Raw genomic sequence first — 12,880 nt, 5'->3', positions numbered from 1 at the left:
TCAGGCTGTAAACATATATAGCTGTCCAAGTGAAGGACGATGGCCTGATTTTGGATCTCCGGTTCGATCAGCCGATCAACTGAGAATAAAAAGCTGCGACGCTGTGCCAGTCTTGTGCATCACAATGTTGAACCTGAGGAACTTGGCGTGGACAGCCTTTCTCTTCGCCTCCTACTCGTGTTCCCAAGCTACACAGTCGTTGACTTCTCTCGACACGTCCATATGCAACGTGGGCAGTCCCTTGACGACGTTTTCTGCCTGTAACTATCTGAACGATCAGCTCAACTACTGCGCCGGCCCTCAAGTCGCCAGTGGAGCTCCATTCGTATCTTGCTATTGCAACCAAAAGGTGTTCAATGCCTTCTACGAGTTTGCGTTGCCCCGGATCCATCGGACAGCATAACGCGGGCTGACAATCATGCGCAGCTGCGAAAGCGAATATCGCCTCTGCCTCCTCAACGACTATTTCGACGGGGACGCACAGAACCTCATTTCACTCTGGAACAGCGCGTGTGACGACGCCATCACCTTCTCGCCGACGACTCCCGTCCTGTCCACGCTGACCTCCACGTACGATGTTGGCTATTGCACGACCGCCCAGTCCGCGTGCGCGGTGGAAGAGGTGGCCCTGTCGAGCTGCTCCGTCAATTACCTGGGCAAAGACGACCAGAAGTTCTCGTCTTGCTTCTGTGCCCCGTCATTCCTCTCGGCGCAATACACCTGCGGATTCCTGGGGAACGTCTCGTGTCAACAAGTCCCGGCGACTCTGACGAATCTTGTAGGCTATAGTTATTGCTCCAATTTCATGTCGGTTCTTGGAGGGAGCTCGGGAAGTGTAAGTCTGTCGTGAGATCATGGCGCATGCTTGGCCTGTTAGTGTACATCCCTTTGTACTGACGAGGATGACCCTTGATCTAGGTACCCGCGTCCGTGTCCGCCAACAGCACCGGTACTAGTAGTGCGAGTCATAGTACAGCACACCTGTCGAGCTCTGCGTCGAGTACCTTCTCAATCACGACGCCGGCGTTGCCAGGGTCTTCGTCGGCTGGCGGTCCATCTGCTCCGACTTCCACCAGAAACAGTGCGGATAGACGAAACCTGAGCGGAGCTACAGTGTTAAGCGCGGCCGTGTTTCTGATCTTGGTCCTAATTCTGTAGGATATCAGGGAGCATTCCCTGGTATCACCGATCGAGAACGAGGGTCAGCTGTTCATAAGAAACCCTCACAAGGCAAATTGCCCGGCCCTCAGAGCCAGTGAAGCTGAGTCCAGCCAGCCGGTCTTGACACATAGTAAAATCAGTGAATGTTAGTTTTAGCACAAGTCCAAATTACCACAGGAGACAACGCGAAAGATTTTGATCGCCTCGAAACCCCAATTCACGGCTATTGGCAAGATCAGACACTGATTACCAGTGGCTTAAAGAAGTTTAGCTTACCTTGGTACAATACAAATAGTGGCATCTTTTTGTTGTGATATGAGGCTCAACCAACTTATCCTGACATTAACAAAGGTCTGGTGAGATCATTCCGCATGCGTGGAAATTGTAAGGAGGCTTCCAGTATGCTACTTTGATGTATATATACTGCTGTTTCCTAGGGAAGTAGAAGATGAGAGAGAATTAATTCATGCTTCCACTGCTATAATCCACAGCACACTCAAGTTAGTGGGTCAGAAATCAATCATCACCGATCTACTCTATCTTCCATCTTTACTGTCAATTGTCTCCACCACCATGACTTCTATTCAACGCAGCACATTCTGCATGCACGTAACCATAGTCGTGATCGGGATCGCCTTTCTGCCGCCTCCTACTACCCCCGTCTCCGTCCGGTCACGGTGGACAAGAGACGCGTTCTCCACTTCCCAGAACGAGAATTCGAAATCGTCGGAACGTCCGTGCCTTCTTCCGCGACGTTGTGCTTACCCACTATGTTGAGAAAGACCTGGTCGAGCGTCGCCCGGCTCACGCTGTAGAATTGGATCTCCAGGTCACCCTTGTTCTTTTCGAGAGCGGCAAACAATCTGGATATACCCGAGCCTCCTCGACTGATCACCTCTGCGTCCTTTTCGCGCAACGCCGCCGTGGGCACGGAGAATCGGATCTGTCCGGCGTATATCTTGCTCTCGACCTCGGCCTGCGGGAAGGTGGACACGATCCAGACACGAACGCGTTCCATTTCCTGCTCGGACGTATGAGGCGCGTGCCGGTGCACGAGGTGGACGTAGTAGGCGTCTCCGTGCTTGCGCCGGAGGTACTCGGTACTGCCCAGGGCGAGCATCTTCCCGGCCATGATCCCGGCCCGCATCGCAAGAGCATCCGCCTCCTCCATCGAGTGCGTCGTCAGGACCAAGGACCGTCCGGGCACGACCGACTTGAGCGTCTGCCACATGACGCGTTTGCTCGCGGCGTCCATTCCAGAAGACGGCTCGTCGAGCAACAGCACGCTTGGATTCCCCATGAGCGCAATGCCCAGGGACAACTTGCGCTTGTTGCCGCCTGACAGCTTTGCAGCCATGCGATCGGCGTACTGCTCGAGACCGACAGCGCGCATGACCGCGTCTACGTTGTGACGAGGGTCAGCGACTCCACGGACCTTGGCATAGAAGTCCAGGTGTTCTGCTACCGTCATCGTGTCCATCGCGTCGAATTGGGGGCAGACTCCCAGTCGATACCGGGCTTTTGTCCGGTGACGAATGACTGATATATTGTCCACGAGAATATCACCTCCACGACGACTTGGTTGGATGTCGCCTCTGATGAGTGAAATGGTCGTCGATTTGCCAGCTCCGTTTGGTCCGAGAAGCGCAAACACCTCGCTGTGTGGAACCCCGAATGTGACGTTGTCGACGGCGAGATTTTTGCCAAAGTATTTGGTCAAGTGAAGCACACGAAGCCCGTCTTGCGACGAATTGACCCGAGTCAGCTCATTCGAGATTTCGGCCTCGAGCGTTGGCTTTGACTCGACCTCTTCTTCCTTCGCTTTCCCGCGCCAAAGCTGAAAGGAAGGGCCAGAATCCCACCACAGGAGCACGCCGAACAATGCGAGGGTCTGCAATATCAAGTACAAGATTGGCCCGCCGAATGTAGTCATGGACCCCGGGTATGAAGCAAATTGTCGGTCCCTGCAAGTGATCGAGAATACATTGAGTGTAATGAAAAGTGCTCGGGTGAGGTTGGCAACTGGAGATATTGTTGCAATCGCAAAATGGCATACGTTGACGTAGTCATCGATTTTGTCAATGGGGGAGTACGTTAACACGCTCATCTGAAATCTGTCAGCACGGCGACGACGATGACGAAAGCCTCAAGCTCATCACTGAGCGCGTTAGAGAGAAATAACTTACGTATGCAATGAAATAAAGGAGAAACATGACAGCTTGACCCCCAGCGGCGAATGCAAACGCTGCTAGCTGCGACCTCGAGAACAATGAAATCAGGTACGACAGTAATGTCGAGGCAAGGCCATACAGAAAGAACACCACAAAGAGGTATTCAATGTGGTACCAGACATCAGAAGCCGCGCGGAATATTATGATTGCAATGGCGCTGGTGACCAGCACAATGCCAAAGTCGAACAGGGTGTACGCAAGCCAGAGAGGCGCTGATCGAACGCCATTGCTATAATGCAGGCCTCGAACCTTGTGAAGTCGCTCAATCGTTGGGTACAAGGCGAAAAAGGAGGGATATACTGCCATGGCCAAGCCAAAGTAAGTGATGAGCTGTAGAGCGTCTCCAACGCTGGCCCCCCACGGTACGTCAAACGCTTGATATTGATTTGAGATCGAGATGTTGGTTGAGAGTGTGTCAAGAGCATTCTGGATGATGACTGGAAATGCAATGTTACCATTTCCTTTCCAGGCAAACGTAGGGCTAACACCGTCGCCACCGAGGAAGAAGCCTCCTGGTGTGACATTGGCGTACCTGTCTCGGATGTAGTCGTCGAACTCCTCCAGAGTATCAACAAGATGAAGCGAGTGGAGCAACCTGGTGGTATTAGCACCTACATCCCCGGCACCAATGCTGCCACCAAAGGTGCCAGCTAGTAATTCTATTGCGCCCTCATTCAGTCGATCCCGAGGCCCCGCCACAAGCTGGTAATTGTTCTGTGTTGACAAGGACACGATATCAGAGACTGAAATAGCCGACGAGGGAGAGCATTCGGCTTTCTGGAAGTGCTTGAGAAAGAGAGTGACCAATCCTGCGGCGATAATCGGAATCATAAGCGCTGCAAGGTACGGAAGGCTGTTCCGGCGAAGAACGACAAGTCTTTTCGAGAAGAGCACTTTGGCTTGTTGAGGCATGCTAATGCGACGACCATCCAGAAGCTTTGGAACGTTCGTAGGCGGGTCATCTCGGAACGAAACCTCGGCTGCCCCATTCGGAGCGGCTCCTTCGCTGCTGCGGCTGCCCACTACCTCGAGCACATCCTTCGAGTCGACCTCAGTCGAGATGTCAGACCGTATTTGCACTTCTTCAGCAACCTTGAGGAAGACGTCTTCGATTGTCGGTCCGTTAACCTGATACTCAGCCAGTCCGGCGCTGTCGACACGACTGAGGAAGTTCGCAGCCGAGGCAGAATCTTGCAAGAAGTAGACAGTTTGGTCGCTTTGTTGTTTGTGGTTCGTATCTTGGAAGGTAGGAATCTGTTGCGTACCGTGGTTGTGATAGACATGGACCCGGTATCCAGAGCCCAGTTTGTTCTTGAGCTCAACCGAAGTCCCGGCCGCCTTCAAAGCTCCCTTCGAGAGAATGGCGATATGGTCAGCTAGCAACTCTGCTTCGTCCAGAAAATGCGTGGTCAGAATTATTGACCGTTTGCCACGCTCCGCGAGTAGAATGTCCCATATTTTGCGTCGAGATAGTGGATCTAGACCGGACGATACTTCGTCAACGCAGCACACGTTTGAGCCGCCTGTAAACATCATGGCCAGCTGCAGCTTTCGTTTCTGCCCACCAGACAGGGTTTTGGCACGTGCCTGTGTCTTAGCAACAATGTCGCACGAAGTGAGCAGGGACATGTTCTCATCTTTAGTCGCCTGGACTTCACTTTTGACTCGATTGAAGATAAGGACATGTTCTTCCACCGTCAAATCATCCCACAGGACATTCTTCTGAGGGCACAGGCCCAGTCCAGTGTTAGCAGACGGGTAGTTGATCAAGATTGTACCGGAGGTGATCGAATTCAGCCCAGCAATAGCGTCGAGGGTCGTACTTTTGCCACTACCATTTGCCCCCAGCAGAACCATTATCTCACCTCGTACGGCACTCAACGTCAACCTGTCGACAGCTAGAACCGTTTTCAATTTCCTCCGCGTCAGAGCCGAGCGTATCTTGGCCAAGAAGGACGGTCGGTACTCTTTTGTGAAATTAAGCAGCGCAATTGCGGTTGTGTCGTCCGAAACTTCAGTCTGGCGGCTTTTAGACGCAGTCCCGTACAGCAGCCTCTCTACATATGCCCCCAGGATGGGAAACACAACGATCTGGATGATGAGGAATATCCACAGAACAATCCCTGGAACTGCGGAAGTGTTCTCTGGTGCTCGCTTCGTCAGACTAGTCCCGAAATTCTGTCTTTCGAAACGAGCCATGAGTATAACGAAATAGACATAGTTCATAGGCGGAAAGATGAGCGAGAGGATGGCGACAGATGCGGAACCTGCTTTGCTCGCCACCTGTGCAATGATAGCCAATAACAGGCTCACAATGACCGAAGTGATTCCACTGAGCTGGGCCTTTTTGAAGAAAGCAGCTCCAAAGATGGACAGAGAAGACATGGCGAGGCCTGACAGAAGATTGAAAATGATCACAATTGCCGCAGAGGTCTTGCTGAACACACCTACTGAGAGGATGATGGCCATGATGATCCAGCCGGGGCCGTACAGAAGGTCGAAGGCCAGGTGGTTCGCCAGAATTCTCGCCATTTGTGGTTGCCATCGTTGAGCGTTTGGCATCATACAATCGAGCAATTGGGCCATACCTTGCTCTCTCTCAGCGGCTATCAATCCTGTGAGTTGGTAAGTCACACCAACTACGCCGATAAAGAAGGCAACAGCAAGGATGTCGATGATGCCTCCCATGTACCTCGTCCTGATCTGTCGCAAGCGTTGCTGTTTCGTCATGGAGGTATAAGGGTACTCCTGCACCTGGTCTGGTAAAGTACGTGAGCCATTTCTTCCACCTTCGACATCAGATATGGCACGATCAATTGCGTGTTGGAGCGGAAGAAGATAGATCTCGACGTCATTCTTGGAAGAATCGGTGACGATTTTGTTCTGAAGTCCACCGTCTGCTCGGATCGAGTAATTCCACCGCCCGGCTTCGCCTTCTGTCGGGGAGGAGAAAAAGACGGCTCCAGCTATGCACGTCGATGTGCCTCTGATTGAGTTTCTGCATGTTGTCAAAAGTTCCTCCTCTTGCGACAGAATCTCTACCTTTCCACCGAACGAACCGGCATCATTGACTACTCGGTCGATGACTGATTCGATAGCTCCCCCTGCGAAGCCATTGTTGACGAAGACCAGCTTGTCCCGCCCACCAGAGACAAGATCGAGAGCTTGCGGGAGGCTGCGGACGGCAGTTGGGTCTCCGATTCCATAGACGGAGGGCGGAATGAAGAGGAACCGTGCATATGATCTGTAATGGTTAGAATCTCAAGACTGCGGGTGCGGTCAGTCACGCACAGGAAGCCCACAAATATACAAGGCAAGAGAAACGCCCTGATCGTCGTAGTCAACCACCGTCGTACGAAAGCAACAAGCAGGTTCTTCAAAGTGAGTGTCCAGATCTGACGGACGAAGAGAGCAGCCATGGAGATCACGGAGAAGTCAATGAACCCGGGCTGGGGTAAAGAGTGACTGCTGCTGAAGCAGCTTCATGGAGATGCCGATGCGGTATATGTTGCAAAAGCTACCCTGGAGCAAGAACAGCGAAGCAATGGATATATACTCAGGATGGAGGTATGAGACATGGTTCCATGTCATAGCAACATTGGCCTCTCTTGTGTCGCAAAATGGAGACTGATCTCGCAGTGTTTAGCCTCGCAAAGGACGTCGAGTTGATGAATCCAAGAATTGATTCCCAGCGTAGTCTACGGCTCATGACGACTAACTTCTCGGCTCTTGAGATCGATAGGTCACTGGAGGTGCCATTTGGGGGTCGCCCACCAAGGCCTGGAGAACCAGTGGGGGTTTCTCCTTGTCCGAGCTGGGCACAAGTACTCCGTACAAGTCCTTGATATAGGGCCCAGGGGCCACCGGGTGCCCCTAGGTGCTTGGAGTCTAGGCGCTCCGCCCTGCCACGCCGCGTATCCGTCGTACTCGTAAAATTCGTATTGTAGCTCGCAAACCTCGCAAGGCTGTGCCTCTTTAGCCTAGAGCCACCTCGAACCACATTGTCAGGGAAACTGATTCCGCATTCTGGAGAGGCTTGGATCCCATTAAAGCGCTGTACCTCTCGTGCGGCGAACGAGCCTGACGGTCGGATCCACTTTTCAATGCTCTTCATGTCTGAAGATTTGTACATTTAAAATATATAGAGAGTACTGTCAGGTATATAGAATCTCGGCCCTTGCCCCTTACTTCTTGTGTCACGTCTGCGAAGCCTCAATCACGACTTTTGATAATGTCAGCTGCTTTTTCGGCTACCGCATACATGGTCGCCTGCAAATGCGCCGCAGGAATGATGGGCAAGATCGAGCAGTCCACAATGCTGAGCTTATTCGTGCCATACACGAGCAGATCCGAGCTGACCACACCTCCAAGATCTTGTGGCATCATCGGGCACGAGCAACTCGGGTGCGCAAATGAAGGGTTCAACGCCGAGGCTGCCAACAACTGGTTGAAGATTTCATCCTCAGTTTGGAATTGCGGTCCAGGCACAGTCTCGATAGGGTCCAGATAAGTAAGCGCATCGCTGGACATGATCCCACGAGTGAAATTGACCATTTTGCCGAGTATTACCTTGTCGACTGGGTTAGTGAACGCGTAAAATGTGACAACTGGCTCCCCCTGCGGGTCACTAGCGTTCAGATGCACCGTGCCTCTGCTCAGCGGTTTCTCGATCGCGTTTGGGAGTGAACCTGATCCCCCGAATGGCAGCTCCATGACAGCCACACTGCCGGTCGCGATCTGGGAGGCGAGGAGTTTGCGCTGCGCAAGGAAGCCCGCCAATAGCTGCTGGCTGTTGTTGTAGATCGGAGGCAGATATTGACTAGGCTCTTGCGCCAAAAGCGACGAAATGATCGAACTACCGTCTTTGGTGATCATGTCGAGAGTCGGGAAGGCAGCGCTGTTTGCTTGAGCCTTGGTATAAGGCCCAGTCAGGTTGTTGAGGTACAAAGCAAGTGCTTCTGCATTGTATGTAGCATTTTCCTGGAGTATGCCCGGATATGGAAAGCGGTTGCTTACTACAAATAGTCAGTACAGGCGTCCATTGTTTCTGGGATACAGCATTTGGCCTACCATTCCAGTTGAGATATGCGGTAGGGTGATCCTGGAAATTACTTCCAACGGCAGGGAAATCAAGCTTGACGGTAACGCCGGCGGCCGTCAGAACATCCTTAGGACCAACACCGCTAAGCTGAAGAACATGTGGTGTATGAACGCCACCTGCTGCCAGAATAACTTCCTTTGTGGCCGTGAATTGATACTGGTTGCCGCTGGTCCTATCTGTTGCTTTGACACCTTGGGCGGTAAGGTTACCATCAAAGACGACCTCGGTGACCTGATATTGGGCCAGCATTTTCAAGTTCTTGCGGCTTGAGACAGGGTCGTAGTATGCGTTGAGAGATGATGACCTGGTTTTCTTCTTAGGATCTTCGGATGCTGGCGTGAAGAAAACGCCAGTAGCATTACCGAGTGCATGCTCCTTGATGAAGGGAACGCCTTGTTCTTTAAACGCACTAAAGAACGGGAAATTGTCAGGATACTGGAAATCTGGGAAAGAGGCCTGCAAAGGACCTTTCCCATAAGCAGCTTCATTCCAAGTGTAGTTGTACATTGCTTCGATAGCTGGAGGAGGTGGCGTGAAGTCGGTACTCTTGTCCTGTCATCAACAAAGCTTCCTCCGACTAATTTCAGCCTGCTTACCTTTTTAAAATAGGGGAAGAGACCATTCCAGTTCCAGCCAGGATTTCCCAATGCTTCGAAATCATAGTCACTGGAAGAAGCGCGATCGAATTCCATTCCATTGACTGTCGAACCGCCGCCAGGCACTGCTCCTGCAAAGACAGGGTACCTCTGACCGTCCAGGCCTGGCTCCGGCGCCGAGGTTATATTGAACATATCTTTCGTATTGAGGGACTGTGCGTTGACCGGCCAGAGAGTCGTGTTGCTTCTATCGAAGGGCCCAAACTCAAGAACAAGAACCGAGACTAATGACAATCAGCAAACTCATTCAGACTACCAAACATCTGAACGATACCTTTGCTGTTTTCGGACAGTCGATTGGCAACGACAAGACCCGACAACCCTCCACCAACAATCACATAGTCGAATTGTTGTTCTGAGCAGTTCAGTGTACTGGGTGTGTCATTGCTTCCTGAGCCTTCAGGTAAGGCTATGGCAGTTGAAACTGCACTCAGTGCTAATGCCAAAACGGCAGACGCATGCCATCCCCCAAGGAAAGACATCATAGCGGATGTGCAGGGTTCGGAAACGAATAGCCAGAGGTCAGGTGCAGTCAGTCGAGAAAAGTTGAAAGGGAACCAGATCAAACCTGGGAGAGATTAGTATGAAGTATGCATGTGTGTTGTGGTAGTCCCAGAATGGTACTGTAGCAGGGTGTCGGCAGTCCCTCCTCACCTACCACGTGGACCAGTGGATCCGGCCTTCGATTGTGCTTGAGAACGGAATCATGCCATTGCATACCTGATACTCCGTACAGGTAGGTGGAATCCGTCCGGACTGGGTACTAGCGTGAGGAGCTATCGAAATTGACCATGCTTTTTGATATTCTTTTGCGCTGACACACTTACCCGGTTAGCTTTTGGAGTACCAATCGTGATCATTCATGCTCAGGCATTGCACGCAATACAAGGAAGCTGCCATTTCAAGCAGAATATCAGACACTGCTGAGCACTGAGTTGTCGAGTTGTGCTGGCGTTTTTCCGCTGGGACGATATCCTAGACGTGACGATTCGATCTGAGCTGTGAGGGTGAAAGTCAAAAGAGAGCGACCGAACTGATTCCGCTCAGGCAATCGTCTTACTGTAGGCCGTCTCTTCACAATATCGTTGGGTTATGGATACCGGATATCATGCATCCTTGGAGCTAGTCCGACCCCGATCTGCACAGTAAGTGAAGCGATGGATCCCCCTACGTTGGGTGCTTTCGCCCGCATGTTCCGAATCGCCAAAATCTTTATGCAAGGAACCATGGATAGGCGCTTACCCCAGAAAGGTGTCTAGAGACCGCAGCGCGCGTGTATTCTGGCCTTCCGTCTTCGATTCGAGTTGGCGAGGTCAAGCAATCTCGCCGACGACTTACTGGTGAAATGATAATGGATACAAGAAGGGACATTCCGGTTCAGTAGTGCCACGAGCTATACCACATACTGTTATGATCGACGGAACGCAGCCGTAAGGACACGTAATCCCAGCTGGCGTGATGAGACGGAAGACTGACGGCACGCACCATCGGCAGCGCAGGGTTGCTGGTGTATTGTAGAAGAGCACGCCGACTAGGCAGAATGAAGCAAGAAATTTCCGAGGCTCTCTGGCCACTTGTTGAGAGGAGGAATCTGTAATACCTTCCTGTAAGGTACACAGGTCAGGTCAGGCACGGGGTACTTCATTAGCACGTCGTACCTTGGTTCACTAATCCTAACCCCTAACTCTAACAGACTCGGAACGGCAGGTTGGCCGAGCAGCGAGACCTCCTGCGCCGCTTGTTAACAGATGCGCCGTTCTACGAGTAACAGCATGAAGTCATCAAATGTAATGGACGCTCTTCCTTGTGACGACAAGTACGAGTAATCACGCCTGTTTCGTTTTGTGTTGGCTTTCCGGAAGCCTTGCTCCGAGGCGCGTGCTTCACCTCGTCATCCTTGTCAACGACACAAAGGAATACTCGTATAAGAGTGCTTGAAGCCATCCCCGAGACAAACCTCTCTGTAACGTGTGCAAATGCAGAAAAGTATTCTTTCCACGTTCAAGCCGGCCTGTGCCTCTCTCGAATCTTCCCCGCGATGCTTCACCAACCTCCGGTCGAGGAGAGTTTTCAGGTGCAATCGCCAGCCTCTTTCAACTTCCGTCAACCTGCGTCAAGAGCGACCCTCTCCGGAAGTCCAACATGGCTCGAATCCTGCAAGAAGGGACGGCGCCGTTCCAGGTTCTCCCTTAATGGAAACCATCCTGTCCCAGACCCGTCCTGAAGACAATTCCCTCCTCGCACCGGTCCATGTTGCAGAAGACCCAAACGCCGTGTTGAAGTCAGATCATCCTTCTGCAGATATCCTTGCCCAGCCGGGAATTGTTGTCCAGAGGCAGATTGAGATGATGAATCTATTCTTAGGTTTCGAACAAGCCAATCGATATGTCATACTAGATCCTAACGGCGCTCATATTGGCTACATGGCAGAACATGATGGCGGGCTAGGAAAAGCTATGGCAAGACAGTGGCTGCGAACACATCGTCCTTTCACGACACATGTCTTCGACAAGCATGGAAGGGAGGTATTGCGGTTTCACCGGCCATTCTCTTGGTTTGTCAGCCGTATCCGCGTATATGATCCTCTCACGGCGCAGGTTACCTCCGAACGGTCGTCGCCCGCGCCACAAGATCCGTCAGTTCCAGATACCATGAGCAGTCTTCAACAGATCTCGCACGTCCCCATCGAGAGCATGCGAGTGATTGGAGAGGCTGTGTCGGAATGGGCCCCTTTACGTCGTAAGTACAATCTATTCGTGCATCCCAGGAATGCTGCTGGTCCTGAAGCCGCAGCCCCTCGTCAATTTGCTGCTGTCAACGAGCCCTTCCTATCCTGGGATTTTTCGCTTATCGACCCAAATTCTCGCCTGATTGGCTCCGTGAACCGATCATTCCGCGGGCTTGGCCGAGAGATCTTTACAGACACTGGGAGTTATGTAATCCGCATGGATGCTGCCGGGTCAGAAACGGATACACAGCAGGACGATGTGGGAGATCAGTCCGGGAACGAGCCCCAGGCGTATTCTGAAGCATTGGGAAGCAAGAACGGCATGGCTGGTATGAGTCTTGATGAAAGAGCCTGTGTCCTGGCTACCGCCGTGACTCTGGACTATGACTACTTCTCGCGTCACAGTTCATTTGGGGGTTCTGGTGGCTTTCTTCCTTTATGGATGGGAGGCGGAGAAGCTGCTGGCGGTGCTGCAGGTGGTGCTGCAGGCGCTGGTGAAGCTGCTGGGGGCGCAGTGGTTGGTGGAGCTGGGCGGGCGGTTGGCGTAGGCGCAGCCCCTGGCGGCATAGGTGAAAGTGCAGCAGTCGGTGCCGGTACGATGGCAGGATACGAGGCCATGCAAAGGGGGTTAGGAAGAGATTCACAGCCTGATTCGGACCCTGCAAGCCCTCCAGGGGAACCTCAAGGCGGACCTTACAATTCCCAGTCTCCACAAAGCCAGCCTGAGGCTGAGCACCAGGCATCCAGCCAGCCCTTCGATTCACCATCTCATCAAGGCGAGCCTGGTCATGAAAACCACGCAGACGACGTCTGGGGTCAGGGCTCAGATCCTTGGAGTGACGGAGCTGGGCAGGGACCAGCGACCGGAGGCAATGAGGGAGGTTTCTTCTCGTCCTTGTGGGATTCCTTCTTTGGCGATTGAATTACGTGAGGTCCATATCGACGTCTAGACTTTCGACTCCATGTACAACTCCATTAGATGCCTGCTCCACAGACGGACCAT

The 12,880-nt window shown here is 52.4% G+C and overlaps 4 protein-coding genes across 4 annotated transcripts; 2 read left to right on the top strand and 2 right to left on the bottom strand.

Moving 5' to 3' along the window:
- Positions 1 to 124: 124 nt before the first annotated feature.
- On the top strand, positions 125 to 1,158 carry PV08_08686 (uncharacterized protein; the record flags this gene model as incomplete). The annotated part of the gene is made up of 3 exons (XM_016383011.1): positions 125 to 369; positions 427 to 835; positions 919 to 1,158. The coding sequence occupies 3 exons, from the start codon at positions 125 to 127 to the stop codon at positions 1,156 to 1,158; spliced, it is 894 nt and encodes a 297-aa protein (XP_016233714.1).
- A 655-nt stretch (positions 1,159 to 1,813) lies between these two features.
- Positions 1,814 to 6,811, bottom strand: PV08_08685 (uncharacterized protein; the record flags this gene model as incomplete). The annotated part of the gene is made up of 3 exons (XM_016383010.1): positions 1,814 to 3,268; positions 3,348 to 6,636; positions 6,684 to 6,811. The coding sequence occupies 3 exons, from the start codon at positions 6,809 to 6,811 to the stop codon at positions 1,814 to 1,816; spliced, it is 4,872 nt and encodes a 1,623-aa protein (XP_016233713.1).
- Positions 6,812 to 7,604: 793 nt separating this feature from the next.
- PV08_08684 (uncharacterized protein) lies at positions 7,605 to 9,631 on the bottom strand (the record flags this gene model as incomplete). Its single annotated transcript, XM_016383009.1, has 4 exons — positions 7,605 to 8,407; positions 8,463 to 9,039; positions 9,090 to 9,373; positions 9,424 to 9,631. 4 exons carry the CDS (start codon positions 9,629 to 9,631, stop codon positions 7,605 to 7,607), a joined length of 1,872 nt encoding a protein of 623 aa, XP_016233712.1.
- A 1,710-nt stretch (positions 9,632 to 11,341) lies between these two features.
- PV08_08683 (uncharacterized protein) lies at positions 11,342 to 12,799 on the top strand (the record flags this gene model as incomplete). The annotated part of the gene is made up of 1 exon (XM_016383008.1): positions 11,342 to 12,799. The coding sequence occupies one exon, from the start codon at positions 11,342 to 11,344 to the stop codon at positions 12,797 to 12,799; it is 1,458 nt and encodes a 485-aa protein (XP_016233711.1).
- Between the last annotated feature and the right edge of the window lie 81 nt (positions 12,800 to 12,880).

The sequence above is a fragment of the Exophiala spinifera genome, assembly GCF_000836115.1.
Source record: "Exophiala spinifera strain CBS 89968 unplaced genomic scaffold supercont1.6, whole genome shotgun sequence".
NCBI classification, from domain to species: Eukaryota; Fungi; Ascomycota; class Eurotiomycetes; order Chaetothyriales; family Herpotrichiellaceae; genus Exophiala; species Exophiala spinifera.
Note: the sequence above shows the minus strand (reverse complement) of the source record. Positions and strands in the feature narration are given on the sequence as shown.